At 42.0% G+C, this 17,711-nt stretch overlaps 1 protein-coding gene across 1 annotated transcript in view; it reads left to right on the top strand.

Annotated features, from left to right (window-relative positions):
* Positions 1 to 6,490: 6,490 nt before the first annotated feature.
* The window catches only part of LOC140647665 (chloride channel protein C-like), a 104,128-nt gene continuing 92,907 nt past the window's right edge, over positions 6,491 to 17,711 (top strand). Inside the window, exons 1-5 of the mRNA XM_072852515.1 lie at positions 6,491 to 6,741; positions 7,675 to 7,804; positions 11,951 to 12,031; positions 13,022 to 13,197; positions 15,319 to 15,411. Coding sequence (XP_072708616.1) covers positions 6,491 to 6,741; positions 7,675 to 7,804; positions 11,951 to 12,031; positions 13,022 to 13,197; positions 15,319 to 15,411 — 731 coding nt within the window. The remainder of the gene's footprint in view (positions 6,742 to 7,674; positions 7,805 to 11,950; positions 12,032 to 13,021; positions 13,198 to 15,318; positions 15,412 to 17,711) is intronic.

Genomic DNA, 17,711 nt, shown 5'->3' with positions numbered 1-17,711 from the left:
AACAGTTCCGTGAAGTTTTCCAGTCTTTACCATTTTAAAATAGCGATAAATATAGAAAGCCCTTTATGATTTATACTAGTGCCAAACTATATAAATGGATAACTTAATGGATGATGTTGAGAAAATGCACAAATAACCAGGGCATGGGTTCTCTTGATATAACACGTTTTCTATATTAATTTATGACTTTTCACCATTTCTTAATGGAAACATCCCAACCTTCTGCTTTTAATATATGCAGTATAGATAAAATGTAAACATGGTTTTATAATGTATTAACTATGCAGTTTGGGTTAAAAAAATATATACTGTATATTTGTTAACTCAGAAATACTGAAGGAACGGCTATGCAGACATAAACAAGGAAGGTTTTTATCAGCTGCTTTGTGCTCATTCCCACTCTGCTCCCTGGTGATTATTATAGGTGTGTAGGTATGCTGCATTAACACATTGGCTGTTTTCATTTTTAATTACTACTATTATTATGTTACTATTGTTATATTTTTAGGCATGCAGGAGTGAGAAAGGGAGGGGGCAAGGGATTGATTTCCCTCTGCAATTTCTACTGATTAAAAATTATCAAGAAAAGAAGAAGCCTGGTAAACACATCTGTTACTGACTTGACTTCAGAATAGACCATGAAAAATTGGCTATTTTTTTCCAATTGTCACAGGAATAAAAGCTGTTACAATTAGGATGAGAGCAGCTCAAACAGTAGAGCGGTGAAGTTATCATGAAGATGTGGAAGACAGTGTTTCTAGCAGATCTTTCCAGTGTCATGAAAATTGGGTTAATATATGGTTGAGAGGGTTGAGCCTCACAGAATGACTTTGGGAGATGAACTAGCACTTGGAACTCCTTCAGTTCAGCCTGACAGGAGTTAACCCAGTTCTATTCATCTCTTTCACTTTTTTTGAGAGAGAATACTCCTGCATTTAAAATTGTTAAACATTGTGGTTAAGTACAGCGGGTGGAGATGACTCCGTTTCTTTCAGGTTTTGATACGCAAAACTTGCCACCATGAGGAGCTGTGTAAACCAAAAGCATGGAAGTGCGTGATGCTGGTGGCTGGCTCTTTAGTTCCTAGGTTAATATAAGTGATTGGTGATTGGCAGTTTTAAGTTTAAATGTATGTGTGTGGTTAATAGAGTCAATACTATTAATGAGAAAAGTCTACGCTAAAAGCTCTTTGCTTTTGTCACGGTATCAGGCGAATTGCCAGCAACCCTGACCCCTGCCTTTTCTGGCCGACAGTTCCTTCCAGTGTTTGTTGTTTGCTGGGCTGCAGTTTCAGGAGAGAGCGTTATTTCTCATCTCTGGGTGGTGTGTCGCGCTTTGAACTATGGGACCATCTGCTTCTGAGAAATCTCTAAAATAACTCCTTGCCACAACATCACAGTTTCAGGATTCATGGAGACAGTCATAGTCATCTTGGTTTGTGTTTTCTGACACTGTTTCCTGTCGTATGTACATTTTTTTTCTGTATGAAGACTCACAGATTAAACTTACGGTCTTGTAAGGTACTGCTAACCTGTAACAATGTACTAGATTTGTTACAGCCTTATCAGAAAATGTTTCAAACATCTATGTCCTTGCAGTCGGCATCAAATGTACAAGTCATTGCATTTATAGCAAAATTCTCATGCTAAGGTAGTACTATACTTTTATTCCTTTAATGCTGTAACGTTGAAGTACTAAAATAATGTGAAACGAAAATTTGTAGCCATGTTTCTATTTAGCAATGGTTTTATATTGCTATTCAATCACTATGGTAATTATTTGCTTCCTTGAGCTGTCATTCAGTTGGCGCATTAAACACTCATTATTTAAAATCTTTGAGTGTCACCTCAATTATTAGTGTAATGGTTTTGATCTTCAGAGTAGGATGCTGTGAAGAGAGTACTGCTTCGGAAGCTCTTCCTTCCACCGCCCTGCTTTCAATCTGTTAAAAAAAAAAAAAAAATCTGAACTGCTCATGTTTGTTAGAGTAGTAACTAGAGTAGTAACTAGAGTAGTAACTATTTCTTCTGGTATTTCAAATACTCTTCACTTTTACCTTCAGATTTGTTTGGAATTGTTGTGTTTTTCATTCAGTGTAACAATGTTAACTCTCAGTCTCTAATGCCTTATTGTATTTTTGTGATTTTATGATTCTATAATATCTGTATGATAATTAGTATTAAACCAGAAGCCAACAAAAATGGTGCACTGCTTCACTTGCTTGACAGATGCACAAATTGCATATGCTGCACTAACAAGCCTGTAGCCGAAGACAAGGGGGCAGTGGGGAGGGAAGGAATTCATATAATTTAAGTATATGCAACTCCTGACACCATTCAAAAAATACGCTGTTCTCTGGCTACATAAAACTGGGTGCCAACTGAATATTTGCTTGGTTTTTACATGCTTGCTACTGCACAGCGAAATTACATTATACAGCCATCTAGATACACGGGTGACTGGTAATTTGTGCCCCGGTAGGAGTGGTTTAGTACAACCATAGCGAGAATTAGAGTTCTGCCGTAGGTGCTTTTCTGTGTAATAGCTGGAATCTGATTTATGTCTGTACTGTTTAAAGACAAGTGGCAAAATGTTTTGGTATTAAACTCATGCTGTATCGCCAATGTTGTTTGGTGGATAGTTCTTATTTGCTGTGGCTTGTAATTTAGCAATACTTATTTTGAATTTTCACAGGTTGGGATTATTCCACCCTGGTTTTCTAAAGGATAAAGAACACATGCGTGTGCACGCATGCACATACTCTCACACTGACAAAACATTTAGGCAAATAAAATTGTGTTGCTCCTTCTCCCCAGTTACTTGGGAGAGGAGTTAGATGGGGTAGCTCAAAACTTTGTGTTGGAGTGGCCAGCTAGTGATAATTGTGTGGTAGCTGCATTTCTTCTGTTCACCACACCTCACCTATAATCCAGATCACCAAGTAGCAATGATCCAATCCTTTGCTGATCTTTCTGATTTCAAGGGAGCTGCTTTCCAGGTCCTGGAGGCTGCCTAGCTCAGCCTGCTTATGCTTACCAAGGAGGAAAGCACTGTGCTGGTGTCTGCCCACTCTCCTTACTCTGCCCTTGCCCTTGTGCAAGGGGTCCCGTGGTCTGCATGGAAGCTGCTTGGGAGTGGAACAAGGAGCTCTGTGGCTCCCAAACGGGGTCTTGGCAGCTTGAAAGCACGCTTTTTTCCCACATTGATATTTCATGACTCTTCCCCCAACTAAGTAAAATTCAATTTATGACTCGAATCCTTAAAGCATTTACTCAAAGAAGTGTGTAGCTACTAGCTTTCATCACTGTGGTGATGAACACAAAATATAGACGACTCCTTTTCCTTCTTGTCTCCAAAGCAGCAGTTCCCATTTAGGTTGTGATCCCTCTGAGCTAAGAACAACTGTAAGTAAGGTAGCAAGCCTTGCAGAAGCAGTTATTGAAGTCAGAAGTGAGTGGAAAACCTGGGAACCGGTCACAGCCTGGATTCTCTGCTCTCCTCGGGGTGGGGGGGGGGATTTTATCTTCCAGTATTGAGAAGGTATTATTTCATCATTGCCTCTGGTTACCTTTATCCATGGCAAAATTTGAGTTATGGAAGCTCTTGAATAAGCAGAGAGATCCTTGTGTGATGTTTGGAGATGAAAACTTATTGCAGGAAGCAGGACAATCCTTACAGAGACTTTACAAGACTAATAATACACCCTCCAAAATACTTTGTAGAAGATGAAAACTCATGCTCAGCATTGGGAGGTGTGTATGTATGTGTGTGTGGGAGCATATTTAACAATAACAGCCAAAATGCGTAGGTTTTGGGTCAAATTCTGACAGGGCAATTAAGCAGTATGTATTTCTAGCAGAGGAATTTCTGGTACAGAATGCTTTTCCAACCCTAATCTGCATTTATTTTCATCTAAGTGTTCTGAAAACAACTTTTTCTGTTAGGAAGGGAAACTGTTTTCAGGTTTCATTGTAAAATAATGAACAAATGCCGTGCGTGTGTGTACGTATTTCGTAAGGACTTGTCTGTCCTCTGAAGAGTTGTCTCAACTCCTGCATCTCTGGGATGCAGCTGTGCCCCCCTGCAATCTCAAATCTCTCTCTGCCTTTTGCCTTCTAGCTTTTGGACCCTGGCCATTTGTGCACTGCTTCTCAGAGTTTCATGAAATGTATTTCAGATAAGCGAGCGTACTGGTGGGTTTAAGTTAACTATGGAGTAGTCTGTGAAAAAAAAAATAAATAGTTAGGAGTCAAAGTTTGAAAACCCATTCTTACTCCATTTTGGTTTTTTAAATTTTGAATGCACAAGTCGGTGCCTGCGAGAATTTGCAGTACAGCTGAGCTGCTGCTGCAGCGACTGGGTTGGATTCATGTCTGATGGAAGAGGAGTTGTCAGCTTTGGTCTTCTGGCAACTAGGGATAGCAAAGGCAAATGCTCAGGTATGCTCTTACAGGTGGTAATGGTATTCCTGTTTGAGGAAAAACAGCCGTCCTGTTTACATAACTAATCATCGTGACATGGAATGAGGTATACCTGTGTTGTCTGTGAGCAGTGTGACTTAGCCTCATCCCTTTCCCCTAGAAAGGTAGCTTTAGTTTCAGGGTTTGTTTTTTTTTTCCCCTTTCTGTATTGAGTGGATTTTGTACTTCTGTTCATGCTGCAATCTCTATAATACCCAGATCTATTCATGTATACCAGTTTGATCTAGCACAACTAGGAAATGACATCATACAAATTCCCACATTCCAGAAATAAAGAAATGGGCTGAATGGAGACCTGGTGGTAGCCAGACTGGGCGTCCCTGAATGAAGCAGCGGCAGGGTCCTAGCCAGGAGCTCTGCTCAGGTGCCTGCTTTTCTTGTCTGGGCTCTGCTTTCATTTGCTCCATTTTAAACTTGGAATAGGACTAGTTAAACCGAACTTTTGTACAAGCACAGCTTAGCAGTCTAATCTCAAAACACTTTTGTGCTTAAACCCAAATCTAAGGTCTGAGCTGCTGTGTTTAATAAAGCACTTACCACTTTTTAGATAAGAACAGGTCAAAATCAGAGTCAGAACCTGGCTATTCCTCCTCAGTTCACTTTTGACTGGAGTGATTTAATTGATCACACAACATGTGTGTGTTGTCAGATAACTTCTCTGTGAGCGTATTGGTGGCAAAGATAAATTTATTTCCCTACATCTGTAAGGAAAGTAACATTAACTTTTCTAATGCATTTGCTGTTGCTCATAGCCATTCACACAGTTTCCAGCAACAATTGTTTTCTAAAGTCTTTGGTTTCCACCTAGAGCCCTTTTCTTCTCTTCTTTAACTTTTTCTCTTTTTTTCTCAGACTGAGAGTTTCCAGGTCTGGAATTTGCATAGTACTTTTGAAATCTCTAGAAAAAAATGCCTGATTGAGCTGGCAAAAAAACACAGTCATGGTGTAAGAAATTGGACTTAGGCCATTGCTATATCCCAATCTGGATGTGCCCCCCTGCCCCGGGCAGTATTATCTCGATGATGTGTTTTATTACATTTGAGAAGTGTGAGTAGTGGTCCACAAGGAAACTTTCAGCATTGCAAAAACCATAGTTCCAAAAGGCTTGGTTTCAGAACATTTGCATGTGGTTTGTGTAAGTATCTTTTTTTCTTTCTTGCCGTTTAGTACTCACTAACTGACAACCAGGAACTATTCATCTTTCCTCATTATTTGATGAGACCTTTCCAGATTGGTCCACATGCCAGTAAGTGGAGAACAGCAGAAATCTTTCTCTACTCTCTCTTTGGTAACCAAAAATATGCCTTGGAGGTGGCAAACACACAGCATGTTACCAATTTTTCTTTACAGTAAATATTTGATATGCATTAAGTCTTTTTCTGCTTTGATTGAACTGCCAACTTGCAAACTACCTTGGGTAAAATAGCCAAGCTGTAGTGAGTTTGGTAGTCTAGCAAATGTTTTTTATCTATCTAAAAGGAAATTTGACATGTAAATTCAAAGGAAATTGTGTTAGAGAATAGGCTTTTTTAGGGTCCCTATATAATACTGAGAATTCAGGGTTTAACGGAATGTCACTGCAACCTAGACTTTGTTTCATTTAATTAAATTGTGTGATTAGATTAGTGGATCAAGAACTTTGGACAGCCCCAAAGCACAGCAAGTGATCATCTCTCAAACAGACAAAGCCCCTACAGCTTGAACATCCCTGTCCTCTGAACAGTCAGCAAGGAGCCGGTGCGATGATCTTGCTACAGTGGTCGGTCTGTTCTTGAAGTGACGACTTCACCAGACAGCTCCAGCTCAGACGAGTTTTTGTTGCTTCAACTGTGTTGGGTCTACACATAGCCACAGCAAAGCAAGGCCAAACACAAACCAGCCAATCTCTGCGCCACATCTACTCCCTCCTCATGTGGTTTTCCATTCCTCTCTCTTTCAGTCTCAAGGAAACTGATCTTGGGCTCATATTGTTCTTCTTGGCATCCTGAAGATTCTTGGAGGCCACTGTAATGTCATCACTTTTTTCCCATAGGACACATGTGGAAAATGGTGAAGAGGAGATGTTAATGGCAGAAGATCACGGGCCTGATTTGATTCACTCTCAGGATTTTAGGAGGCAATGCAGCATCAGCAGAAGCAGTTTAGCATATTATCACTGCAAGGAGGAGGAGAGAGAACACCTGATAGCCCATGAGAGTTTGGATTATTTGCCTTCACACAGTAAAGTTTATAAGAAATGGCTACAAGAGAAAACATACAGGTAAACTTATCTTAAATACTGTTAAGTTGCCTCTAAACTATGGGTAATTTGGACGATCCAGGGAGATGCCTGATAGCAGAAGGAATTAAGAAGACGTTATTTATTGTTTCTGTACATAGGAAAATACTTTAACAGAATGTAGAAGGGGGCTAAGTGGCAAGCAACTTTGATTAAAAGTATTTTTTGAAAGTGGTTATGCCTTTGTTCTTGACAAATTATTGAATATGCAAAAAAAAAAAATTATTAACTACTCAATGTATCCCACTTAAAAGGAAGAGACTTTGCAGAGGTTTGGAGGAATGTTCTCTTACTGAGACTTTTCTTGACATTCACTGCTGTAATCTGCAGGAAACGTGGTGTTTGAATCTCAGTAGGGGTGCTCTAGTCCTAGATGGTACTAGAAATAAATCAGAAATTATTATTGGTGCACAATTATTATTAGAAGTATAAGTTTAGGAAAGACAGAAACTAGAGGTAAAGGTTTGCACATTTGTATGATAGGTACTGGGTGCATTAGTTGCAGTAGAAGAAAATGGGAATTACTTTGAAATGAGTTCTGAGTGCTCTACTGAATGCTTAATTACTGAGTCACATAATTGAATTTTGAGATGTCATCAAATCATCAGCATCTGAAATTGCACTGCTACTTACATATTAAAAAAGCAAAATAAAAAACAAAACCAAAAGATCCAACCATGTTCCTTACCCAAATGGAAATGGCTTTCAATTTGGGTAAGGAACTGAAGGCTGAAGGTAAAGTTTTGTTGAGTGTACACTTTTTAAAGGGATATTAGCAAAACCAGCCTCTTGCTCATGCAGTCACGGTTAATCATCAAAATGCTTTAAAAATGGAACTTGCATGCTTGTGAGAGGAAGCATGGCAAATAGGCCTGTGCTATAGGCTGGGAGGTAACTGTGTTTTCCTGTTTCTAGAAAAGAGTGGGATCGATGGCTGCTGATGGGGCTAATCGGAACAGCAGTTGGGATGCTGGGGTTTTTGGTTCATCAGATAATTGACTCTTTCATCAAATTGAAATGGGACCTGGTGGAAAATTACCTGCAGGTGAGCAAGAGAAAGTCAGAGTGACCTCTTCTGTGTTTGTTTATTAGAAAACCCACATTGTAAAGTTTTAACTGACTAGAGGCACTGCCTGTCTAGGTGGGTGTGGACATCAGATGTCCTGCGGTGCTTTGTGTAGGCATGCTGTGGTGACCTTTGCTACAACTTAGCCTATAGTACCGTATAATATCTGATGGTGTTCTTGTCATGAGATTGGTGAAGGCAGTCTTTAAAATACTGTGGTCTTCCTCTTGCTCCTTGTACATAAGTGGCACATGCTGATTTGGGTATTGTTGATGTCCAAGGGAAGGGATTAGGTTTCTCTTAAGGTACTTTGTGAATGTGGACCTGCTATCAGATACGTTATTTCTTTCTATGTCTGGAGCAGCTATCTTTTGCTAATGCTGTAACAAATTCTTGTGGAATTATTAATTTGTCTTTGATGGGTATCATCGCCTCCGTGGTAATTGGGATGGTGGTGGTAAAAATCACTGAATGGCTAAAACCCATGTAAATGTTAAGGCATCTCTGACCCCGACTGCTTGTTTTTCTCACCTGTAGAGAGAAGCAGGTGGTAAAATTTTCAGCTGGTTTGTGATATCTATGGTAGATCGTATGACTACCGAAGAGCTTCTTGTGAGAAAGGGGCTTTGAGCCTTTGTTCTGGCTGAATCCTGACCAGGGATGGTCAGGCATCCTGTCAGCCGGTGCCGGGGGGAGCCTGTGTAACCATCAAGCATGGTGTGCAGCCAGCATACGCAGCAATTTATGCAGAAGGGGGCCAGGGTCTGGGCTGACAGTGCTTTTGTGCTCAGCAACAGTGGCAAGGAGCTGCCGGAGATGGTCCCCAGCACCTGGGGGAGGAATTACCCCTGACTCAGCAGAGGCCACAGCCCAGAGCAAGCTCCAGAGGGAGGGTGCAGCTCTGCAGGTTTGGGGCTGTGGGCAGTGCCTGGGGCCTCTCGCTGAGACTGGAGCATAGCAGATGAGCTCCTTGTCTGCACAGATATGGTGGGATAGCTGACGCTGCTGGAGCACTGCAGTGGCTGCATACAGGCTCTTTAGGAAGGAGAGACCGGGATGGTTAGGAGGGGCAGTTGCTCCTTTTTGTGAGAAGGCAGTGGGAATGGATGGAGCTCTGCCTTGGGACAGATGAGAGTCAGCTGAGAGCTTGTGGATCCGGTGTGATGTTGTTATGGGTGTCTGCTACAGACTGCCAGCTCATGAAGAATTAGACAAGACTGTCTTCAGACAGTTGGAAGAAGTCTCATGGTCACTGGTCCAGATCCTTGTGGGGGTCTTTAGCCAACCACCCCAGTATCTGCTGGAGGGACAACACATCAGGGCGCAAGCAATCCACGAGGTTTCTGGAGTGTGTTGATAACTTCCTGATGGATGATCGAGAAGCCCATGAGGGGACGTGCTCTGCTGGACCTCATACTTACAGACAAGGAAGTACTGGACAAGGAAGGCTGGTCAGGGATGTGAAGGCTGGGGGCAGCAGCGACCATGAGATGGTGGCACGCAGGAACCTGAGATGAGGAGGAAAAAGCAAAAAGCAGGATCACAATTCTGGACTTCAGGAGAGCACTTTAGTCTGTTCAGGGATCTGCTTGGAAGAATCCCAAAGAAGACCGTCCTGGAGAGATTAGGGGTCCAAGAGGGCTGGTTGGTTTTCAGGGATTATCTCCTTCATGGTGAAGAACAGTCCATTCCAATGAGCAGGATATCAAGCAAAAGGTGGCAGGGAGCTCCTCACAAAACTCAAAAGAGGGAAAGCAGGAACAGGTGACCCAGGAGGAATACAGAAACACTGTCTGAGTGTGCAGGGATGGGGTTAGGAAAGCCAAAGTGCACGTGGAGTTGAATCTGATAAGGGATGTTGAAGGGCAACGGGAAAGGAAGGAGGTGTCTACAGGTACATCAGTAGCAAAAAGAAGACTAAGAAAAACATGGGCTTGTTGTTGAACTGGGTAGGGGACTTGGTGACAAAAGACTTGGAAAAGGCCAAGGTGCTCGGTGCCTTCTCTGAGGGAGCTGGCTGATGTCATTGTAAGGCCACTCTCAATTATCTTTGAAAGGTCATGGCAATTGAGGAGAGGTTCCTGAGGACTGGAGGAAGCCAGTGTCACTCCTATCTTCAAGAAGGATCCAGGGAACTACAGGCCAGTCAACCTCCTCTTGACCCCGGGAAGGTGACACAGCAAATAATCCTGGAAACCATTTCTAACTGTATGAAGGACAGGAAGGTGATTGGGAGTAGTCAGCATGGATTGGCAGTGGATTACAACCTTCTACAATGAGATGACTGGAGCAGTGGATGTTGTTTACCTTGACTTTAGCAAGGCTTTCATCACTGTCTCCCACAACATCCTCATAGACCAACTGATGGTGTGTGGGTTAGATAAGTGGACAGTGAGATGGATTTAACTGGCAGAACTGCTGGGCTCGAAGCATTATGATCGGTGGCACAAAGTCCAGCTGGAGGCCGGTCACCGCAGGTGTACCCCAGAGGTCAATACTGGGGCCAAACACTGTTGGATATCTTCACTAACGTCCTGGATGATGGGACAGAGCGCACCCTCAGCAAAGTTGCAGGCAAAAGCAAAACTGGAAGGCAGCAATACTTGATAAGACCAGATGATTGTGTTGCCATTCAGCCAACAGCCTCCTGGGCTGCATTAGGAGGAATGTTGCCAGCAGGTCGAGGGAGGTGATCCTTCCCCCCTGTTCAGCACTGGTGAGGCCACATCTGGAGTACTGTGTCCAGTTCTGGGCTCTGCAGTACAAGGGAGACATGGATGTGTCCTCCAGTGTTCTGTGAAATCAAGACAGTGGAATAATGCTGCCAACTGCTGAAGGACAGATCTCAATCACTTCACAGAAGTGCAAGGGAAGACTTACTCTGTGGAACAGATGCAGGCTGAGTATATCAGAGAGAATATCCAAGAAATGAACAAGTTTAGGTTTTCTGTGAGGAAAGCACATATAATGTTCTTGGAATATTATTTCCCTGGGGTTTCTTATATACAAACTATGGGTATGTTTATAGAATATATAAACAGTGGATGAATACACATGCATACATGTATATATGCATTTGTATGTATATACATGCATGTGTGTATATATACACACTAAAGTATAAATAAAGAATATATAGAAAGAAACCACAGTTTGACCCCAGGGCATCACAACAACCATTACACACACTGTTGGTCCTGTTGTATTATAAAATTTGTCCTATTGTATTAAACTAATGCAGAGGGACAGGAGGTAAGCTCTCACAAGCTCTGACATCAGTACAAACATGTAATTCCTGCCCTGGAAGGCCTTCCCATCTAATGCCTCCTTCAGCTGCGGATGAGCAAAACTCATTTTTGTGCACTTTGCTTGGCTGTTTGGCTGTGTTGCACGATGCGCTTACAAAAGCCTTGATGGGACATGCTGCTGGGAAGGCTGTGGTGCCCGGCTGTAACGCTGTGACCTCAGACATGCAAGGGATGTGTTTGACCTGCGCACACAATGAATCACGGCTGAGCACTGCGGAAGGTGGCAAAGTATATGGGAGCTGAGGCGTTCTGGAGACAGCACGGCTGCGGTCAGCCCAAGCACAAACAAACAAACCGAAAACCCAGGGAGATTGAAATGTGTTTTTTAAATGTGAGAAGGCCTAGTATGAGAGATGTCCTTTTGGTTAAAATAAAGCAGGAGAGAGCTTGCTCACATATATTCTGTCTACTAATAATAGCTGCAAATTTGTAAAGGTAATTACTGATGTAAGACTTCAAAGCCTCCATTCAGGCAAAATGTCTCCTGAAGACACCATTTAGTGTTTTCTTGTGCATGTTCTTAAGGCCCTTTAACTCTGCTTCTGACCTGAAAAGGGCCTTGATGAGTAATAACATATCCTTTAGTGTTTTTAGAGATGGGCAAGAAGTCCTGGAAAAAAAACATGACATGACTCTGAAAGTCATCATTCACCTTACCGTTACTCACTCTTGTCCTTCTAAAGAGCCTGCACTGCTTGTTTTGGTTTTTCCCCATGGTACACCTTCTGCCTGCAGAAATCTGTGGGACAAAAGATCATTGAAAAGCAGGACGTGGTCTATGGGTGCCGATGTAGTAATCTATTTGTCATCCGGGCAGCATGGCAACATCCACATGACCTGGCTGTGTGCGCTTGGGTCTGGGCTGGCCATGGTGGTTCTCTCTTCAGGCTCTGTGCTGGTAAGTGTTACATCTCCTATGCAACAAGCCTATAATGCTGTGACAAACCAAACCTCTTGCTCTTCCAAATACTGGTTAATTCAGTATTTTATTTAAAAAAACCCCTTATTTATTTAAAATACAACCCAATTGGAGAGGTCTTTCTTGGCCTTCAGCCTAAAGCTGGATTCCACCACCCATAACTTGTATAAAAGCGTCTGGGGTGAAATCAGTGGTGGTGGCAATGCAATTTACACTTAGCATGTGGTGTTTATAATATAAATACAAGTGGCAGCTGGTGTAACTTGTGAAAACTCGGTGTTTGGAAGGGGCCTAAGCCAAAGACCATCAGTCCATATAAAAGTTACTGTTGGTTTTAGATTGATCTTTAGCTGTGCTATGTGAGTATCGCTTGTAGCCCAGATCAGTACTTTTACGAGGCAGCAAGGCTAAAACATTGAGCCTTTCTGTCATTTACTGTCCTGCTGTGTTCAATTTAATTACAGACAGGCAATTCACAGCATGGGTGAGAGAAAAAGTGAATGTATTACTGAACTTACCCTGAAATCCAGCAACAGTAGGAAAACAGAGTTTGTTGTTATATGTGTAATAACTGACCAGTTTTAAGCTATCTAAAGTCTGAACTGACTGGACAAATCACGCAGGTTCACATGTACACCCTGCCCTGCAGACAATCTGTGCAAAGACAAGAGGCTGGTTGGCTTCAGGCATCAGGGGGGTTGGCAGGGCCTGGGGCAGGGGCCCTCATCGGTCATTGTCTTCTCTCATTACCCCCAGTAGGCGTATAGCAACACTGCTGGGAGCTTGAGCGTAGCCAGAAGTTATATGTGTATCAATGTTGTCTGTTAATTCTGGGAAAGTTTGTTCATGGACAGAGCAAGGTGATAGCTGGACTTAAAAACCATGTCCATAGATGCATCTAACACATCAACATCTAATCATCTAATGACGACTCTCTTTCTCTCTCTTTTTTTTTTTTCTCCTTTGCAGTTCTTTTGCCCAGCAGGGTCACCGTCTGGCTTGCCAGAAATCATTGGGTATTTGAATGGCACTTCTATTCAACATCTTTTTAACATCAAGACCTTTTTAGGGACTTTTGTTTCATGCGTGCTGGCTGTAGCCTCTGGGCTCTTCTGTGGGCCAGAAGGTCCCATGATCCATTTGGGGTAAGAAATAGCAGACAAAAGTTAAAGCTATCAGGCTGAGGGTATGGGTTTGCAATGTCTGTCTTGGTGGCAGCGCTGGCTTAAAAAATACCCTGCATTGGGAGCTCTTTTCACCTGTGCTGTCCCCTCCTTTGCATTAGCACAACTATTTATGCCATGCAGTGAAGAAAAACATTTTTTCACTGCAAGTTTTAACTAATGGCTTGGTTCCCCTGTATGATTCCCCGTGAGGCTCAGCAAGCAGTTATGTGGACAACTGCAGTCAGTTTTGTTTCTGAAAAGCAACCTGTCCCGCAGCTATGGCCTGCTGGCTGCTTTGCATCTCGTATAACTGCTTTTACCTATGCAAAGTCTGTATAAAAATAAAGCCAGTCTCAAGTGTCTGTGTGCAAAAGGGGCAACAATTTTACAGCCACCCACAGAAGTGCTGTAAGTGGCTGTGCAAGGTGCACGGTGATGGACAGCCAGGCCCTTGGGGTCCCTGTTTCCAGCTTACAAATAGGGCAGCCGCTGGTGCCAGCTAAGGGCAACCACAAAAACCAGGCGCTGCATTGCAAGCTCTGCAGATGGCAGATTGCAAGTCAGGTTGGAGCTGCTTGTTGTTCATGCAGTAGTGTAATACTATGTTTCTAGGTAGGGAAAAGTAGACTTTATGGTCTTTTTGAAAGATAATGTTTTTATCCCCCTTTGCTATATAGAAAGAAAGAGAATCCCCATCACCCTATTGTGGTCCAGGGCCTTGTGAGAAGGGGAGAGGAGGGTTGCTCAGGTCCTGCTCTGTAGGTCAGAGCGGTTCTTAAAATTTACTATGTTGCAATACAGCCAAACTTAGTAATTGCAGGCCAGATTTTGGGCTTTTCTGTTTCGGTTAAGTGACACAAGTTCCTTTATTCACCCTTTAGAGGAGAATCCTGCTGCACTTTTTTACCATTATTAAACCGTATCTTGAGTAGAGATGGTAAAATTAGTCTCTGCTAATATGATATAGATTGTTTGTTGGCTGGTTTGCTGTTTTATTTCTCATCCTTTTTGGTTTTGGAAAGTATTCATCCTTGAGGTTTGGTCTCTTCCTCTTCACTGTCCTGACCAAACCTATCCTCCTCCCCACCACCCTTTCACATTTTCTGTTACTCCGTGGGTTTGTATGTATTTATTTACTTGCACGGAGGTGCAGCACCCTAGGCGATGACTCAGATGTTCAAAAATAGGAGCGCGGGGTTAGTCAGAGGCAGCCACAAACCTTCCAGACAATGATTACCAAGGTTTAGCTCTCCCTTTAGGTTTCTTTTTTTTTTCCTTTGCTTTCAGACATTTGTCTCCAGGAGCTCAGAGACTGCAGCTGTGATTTTTTTCCCTTTGTGCTGGGTTGGTAACAGTGGTGCATGAGCCAAAGAACTGAATCATATTTCCATGAAGAAAGTCAGCACGGTATTAACATGATGCCTTTTCAAAACATAGGAATTAAGAGCTAGTTTAATTTAATTTAGCTGGAACCCTCCACCATTTTTATTAAACATAAACACACGTAAGTTGCTAAAAGCCTTTGAGAGATTCATTAAGGTTCCTAATTTAAGTCTTGTAGAAAAGTCTTCCAAGATTATACAATGAATAGACTTTTCATTTCACTAAGGGTTTGGATTTTTTTTCCCCCTTTTAAATGTAGTTTGAAGTGCTGCCTGGGAACACACTGTAATAATTTAAATCATTACACATCTTCTGTTAGAAGTAGGGCTGTTCTGACTGCCATGGTCATTAACCTGGGAACAGATGATTGAAATGATGGACTATAGTCTGGCATGTCACCACACTTGGGCAGACATTAATATGCAGTTCTTCAAAAGGCATTTCATGGTCTATCATTGCAACACTCCTTGCAAAAGAGACATTTAAGTCTCTGAGTCAAGAATCTGAAAGTCTTAAACAGCCTTCTGCTTTATGTCAACAGGACTTTGCATATTTAAAAGATGTGTTCAACATTTTCCACGTTTATATCTATTGAAACCAATCTAGCTTTGCTGCTGCGCACCGGCTAAGGCTCTGTCCTCCCCTGCCTTTAAACCGTGGCTGATTTATGAATAATTTACCAAAAGAGTGCTCTCAATTATACAACATCACTTTTAGTGCTCTCCTGGGTTGTGGCCTGAGCCAGCTGCAGTCGGACACCCTTGGCGTCCACCTCCCGATCTTCACCAGGTTTCGGAATTCAGCTGATAAGTAAGTGATGGGCAGAGCTGTGGGGCTCTGGGGGGGCCACCCTGCTGCCCTCCCTCGGCACCCTGGGGGTGTCCGGTGAGTCGCTGGTGAGCCCATTGCATCTGGAAGGGAAATGGAGATGCTGCTCGAGCAATCTTTCAGCCTTCCTGCTGTTTGTCACTTTGGAATGGGGAAAAAGCCACCCGCTCTAATTAAAAGAAAGTTGTTTAATTAAACTACTTTAAAGTTCTTTAATTGAAAGAAAGTTGATAAGTTGTTTTATCGAACACTTGTGAAATAATATGCTAATACTGAAGACCTTTTCCCATTGCCTTTTGGGTTGTACAAGGAGGGAGAAAAATGCAGGATTTTTAGACATAGGCTTTATCCTCAAATTAACGATGCTGGCCCAGGGAAAAAAGAGATGATGGGGATTGCACAATGTGCACAGGGGGCCCTTGCTTTATTTGTCTAGTTTTGAAAAAGTAAATTGTTTGTGACACTTTTTTAATCTGGCTCTTCTCTGCTCATGCATGTCTGTGAGATAACTCTGGTAAGCTCTCTCTTGTGAACAGTTCTACTGAAATTAATGAGATTAGTTTCCAGAAAAAGAAATTACAGACCAGTTTATATCTTCTGGATGGTATTTATTGTCATGTTGACATACAAACCCCTGTACAATACTGGGGTTTTTTTCCTAAAGCAAGGAAAAAAAGAAAGACTCCCATGTGTTAATTTCCTAAAGAAATACAAAGAATTCAAATAAACAGCCACTGTGAACTATCTGTAGCTTAAAAGAAAATCAAAAAGCACCAAAGGGAAGATACGGGATCTCCTTTGCCTTTAGCCTTTTAAGATCAGTCATTCAAATAAATCTGAGATGCGCTAGTTAAGCAAAATGTTAGTCATGGAAGAAATCAGCAATTGCGGTGAGAGAAGCAGCGAGAACTTTTGCTTTTCTCTGCAGAATCCAATTATAGTATAATTAGAATAGAAGCGTTAGCTTGCAGTCAGGAACCATCCTGGGAGAGACAGGTTGTGTGGAAGCCCCCTTCACAGAGAGGATTGTTGGTGAGCGGCAGAGACAAATTTCAGCCTAAGCGATACCTCGCTTCTTTACAAAGACCAGGATGAAAGACTCCCACTCCCCCAGTATCTTTTGGAGCTATTAAGTAGGCTCAAGAGATGTACCCTCTCCAAGTACAGTCACAGACAGAGCAGTAACTCAGCAAGTGCTAGGATGTTGAAGGATCTTAAGACATCCCTCCATCGGGCAGCTGTAATGTATGTATAGGAGGGGTCCAATTTCATAGCCGATACTACTGGTGGGACACGTAGCACATACAACTGACTGGAGCAAGAACCTGGCGATATCCAAGAAAAGCTCGCCCAGCTTTTACTGTGGTGTGCAGTACCTTTTGAGTTCCCTGCTGCTGGAAACAATGTCACTGTGAAGATACAACATGTAAGTAAAAATCCATGCACAAGAGTGTCTATCTCAGCATTTGTGAGTTGGGAAGTATCAGACATAAAGTTGGCTGTGTAGCTTTACTGGTGGGCTTTGTTAAGGGCTTTGACACATGAACTCTCTCATCTTTTCCCTTATTTTCTGTCCATTATCCTCATTGCCACCCATCTTTCTACTGATAAAATTTGTGGACACCACAGAAAAGTCAAAAGGGCCTCCTAATGTTTGGAGATGACTCTGATCATTTGGGTTTTTTTGCTGAGAACTTGGCATTTCTTAATATTAAAAATACTCAAATGTTTTGTATACTTGCTGACTTCAGCTAGTACTGAATGCTCAGCATTTCTGCAAATTGTCCCTGAGGTCTCAGGTGGCACATCCAGAGGACGCAAGTTTTATAAACTTGGTGAGCACTAGTGATTAGTGCATTATATGTGTCAGCATCACTCCAGTATCCTCCACAAAGGCTGGATTGAATCTAATTTTCCGAGGCAGAATTCAAGCATAATTTTATTTCCTCTTTCTATATCCTTTCCTCTGTTTTGCACACTGTGGCCTTCCTTAACAATGTAACTTTTGTCTGATGCAGGATGTTGTTTTCATATAATGAAATGGGTGCTTTGGAAAGAAAATTATGTTGTGTGGGGGAAAATAAATAATAATAAATGTATAAAGGAAGACTGCCCATTAATGCCTTTCTTTACAACACTAGAATTTTCTTTTTTCTTTTTTCTTTTTTCTTTTTTCTTTTTTCTTTTTTCTTTTTTCTTTTTTCTTTTTTCTTCTTTTTTCTTTTTTCTTTTTCCTTTTTTTTTCTTTTTCTTTTTTCTTTTTTCTTTTTTTCTCTTTTCTC

This window comes from Ciconia boyciana, chromosome 2 (genome assembly GCF_034638445.1).
Source record: "Ciconia boyciana chromosome 2, ASM3463844v1, whole genome shotgun sequence".
NCBI lineage: Eukaryota > Metazoa > Chordata > Aves > Ciconiiformes > Ciconiidae > Ciconia > Ciconia boyciana.
The sequence above is the reverse complement of the archived record's forward strand: the minus strand, read 5'-3'. Positions and strand labels throughout refer to the sequence as shown.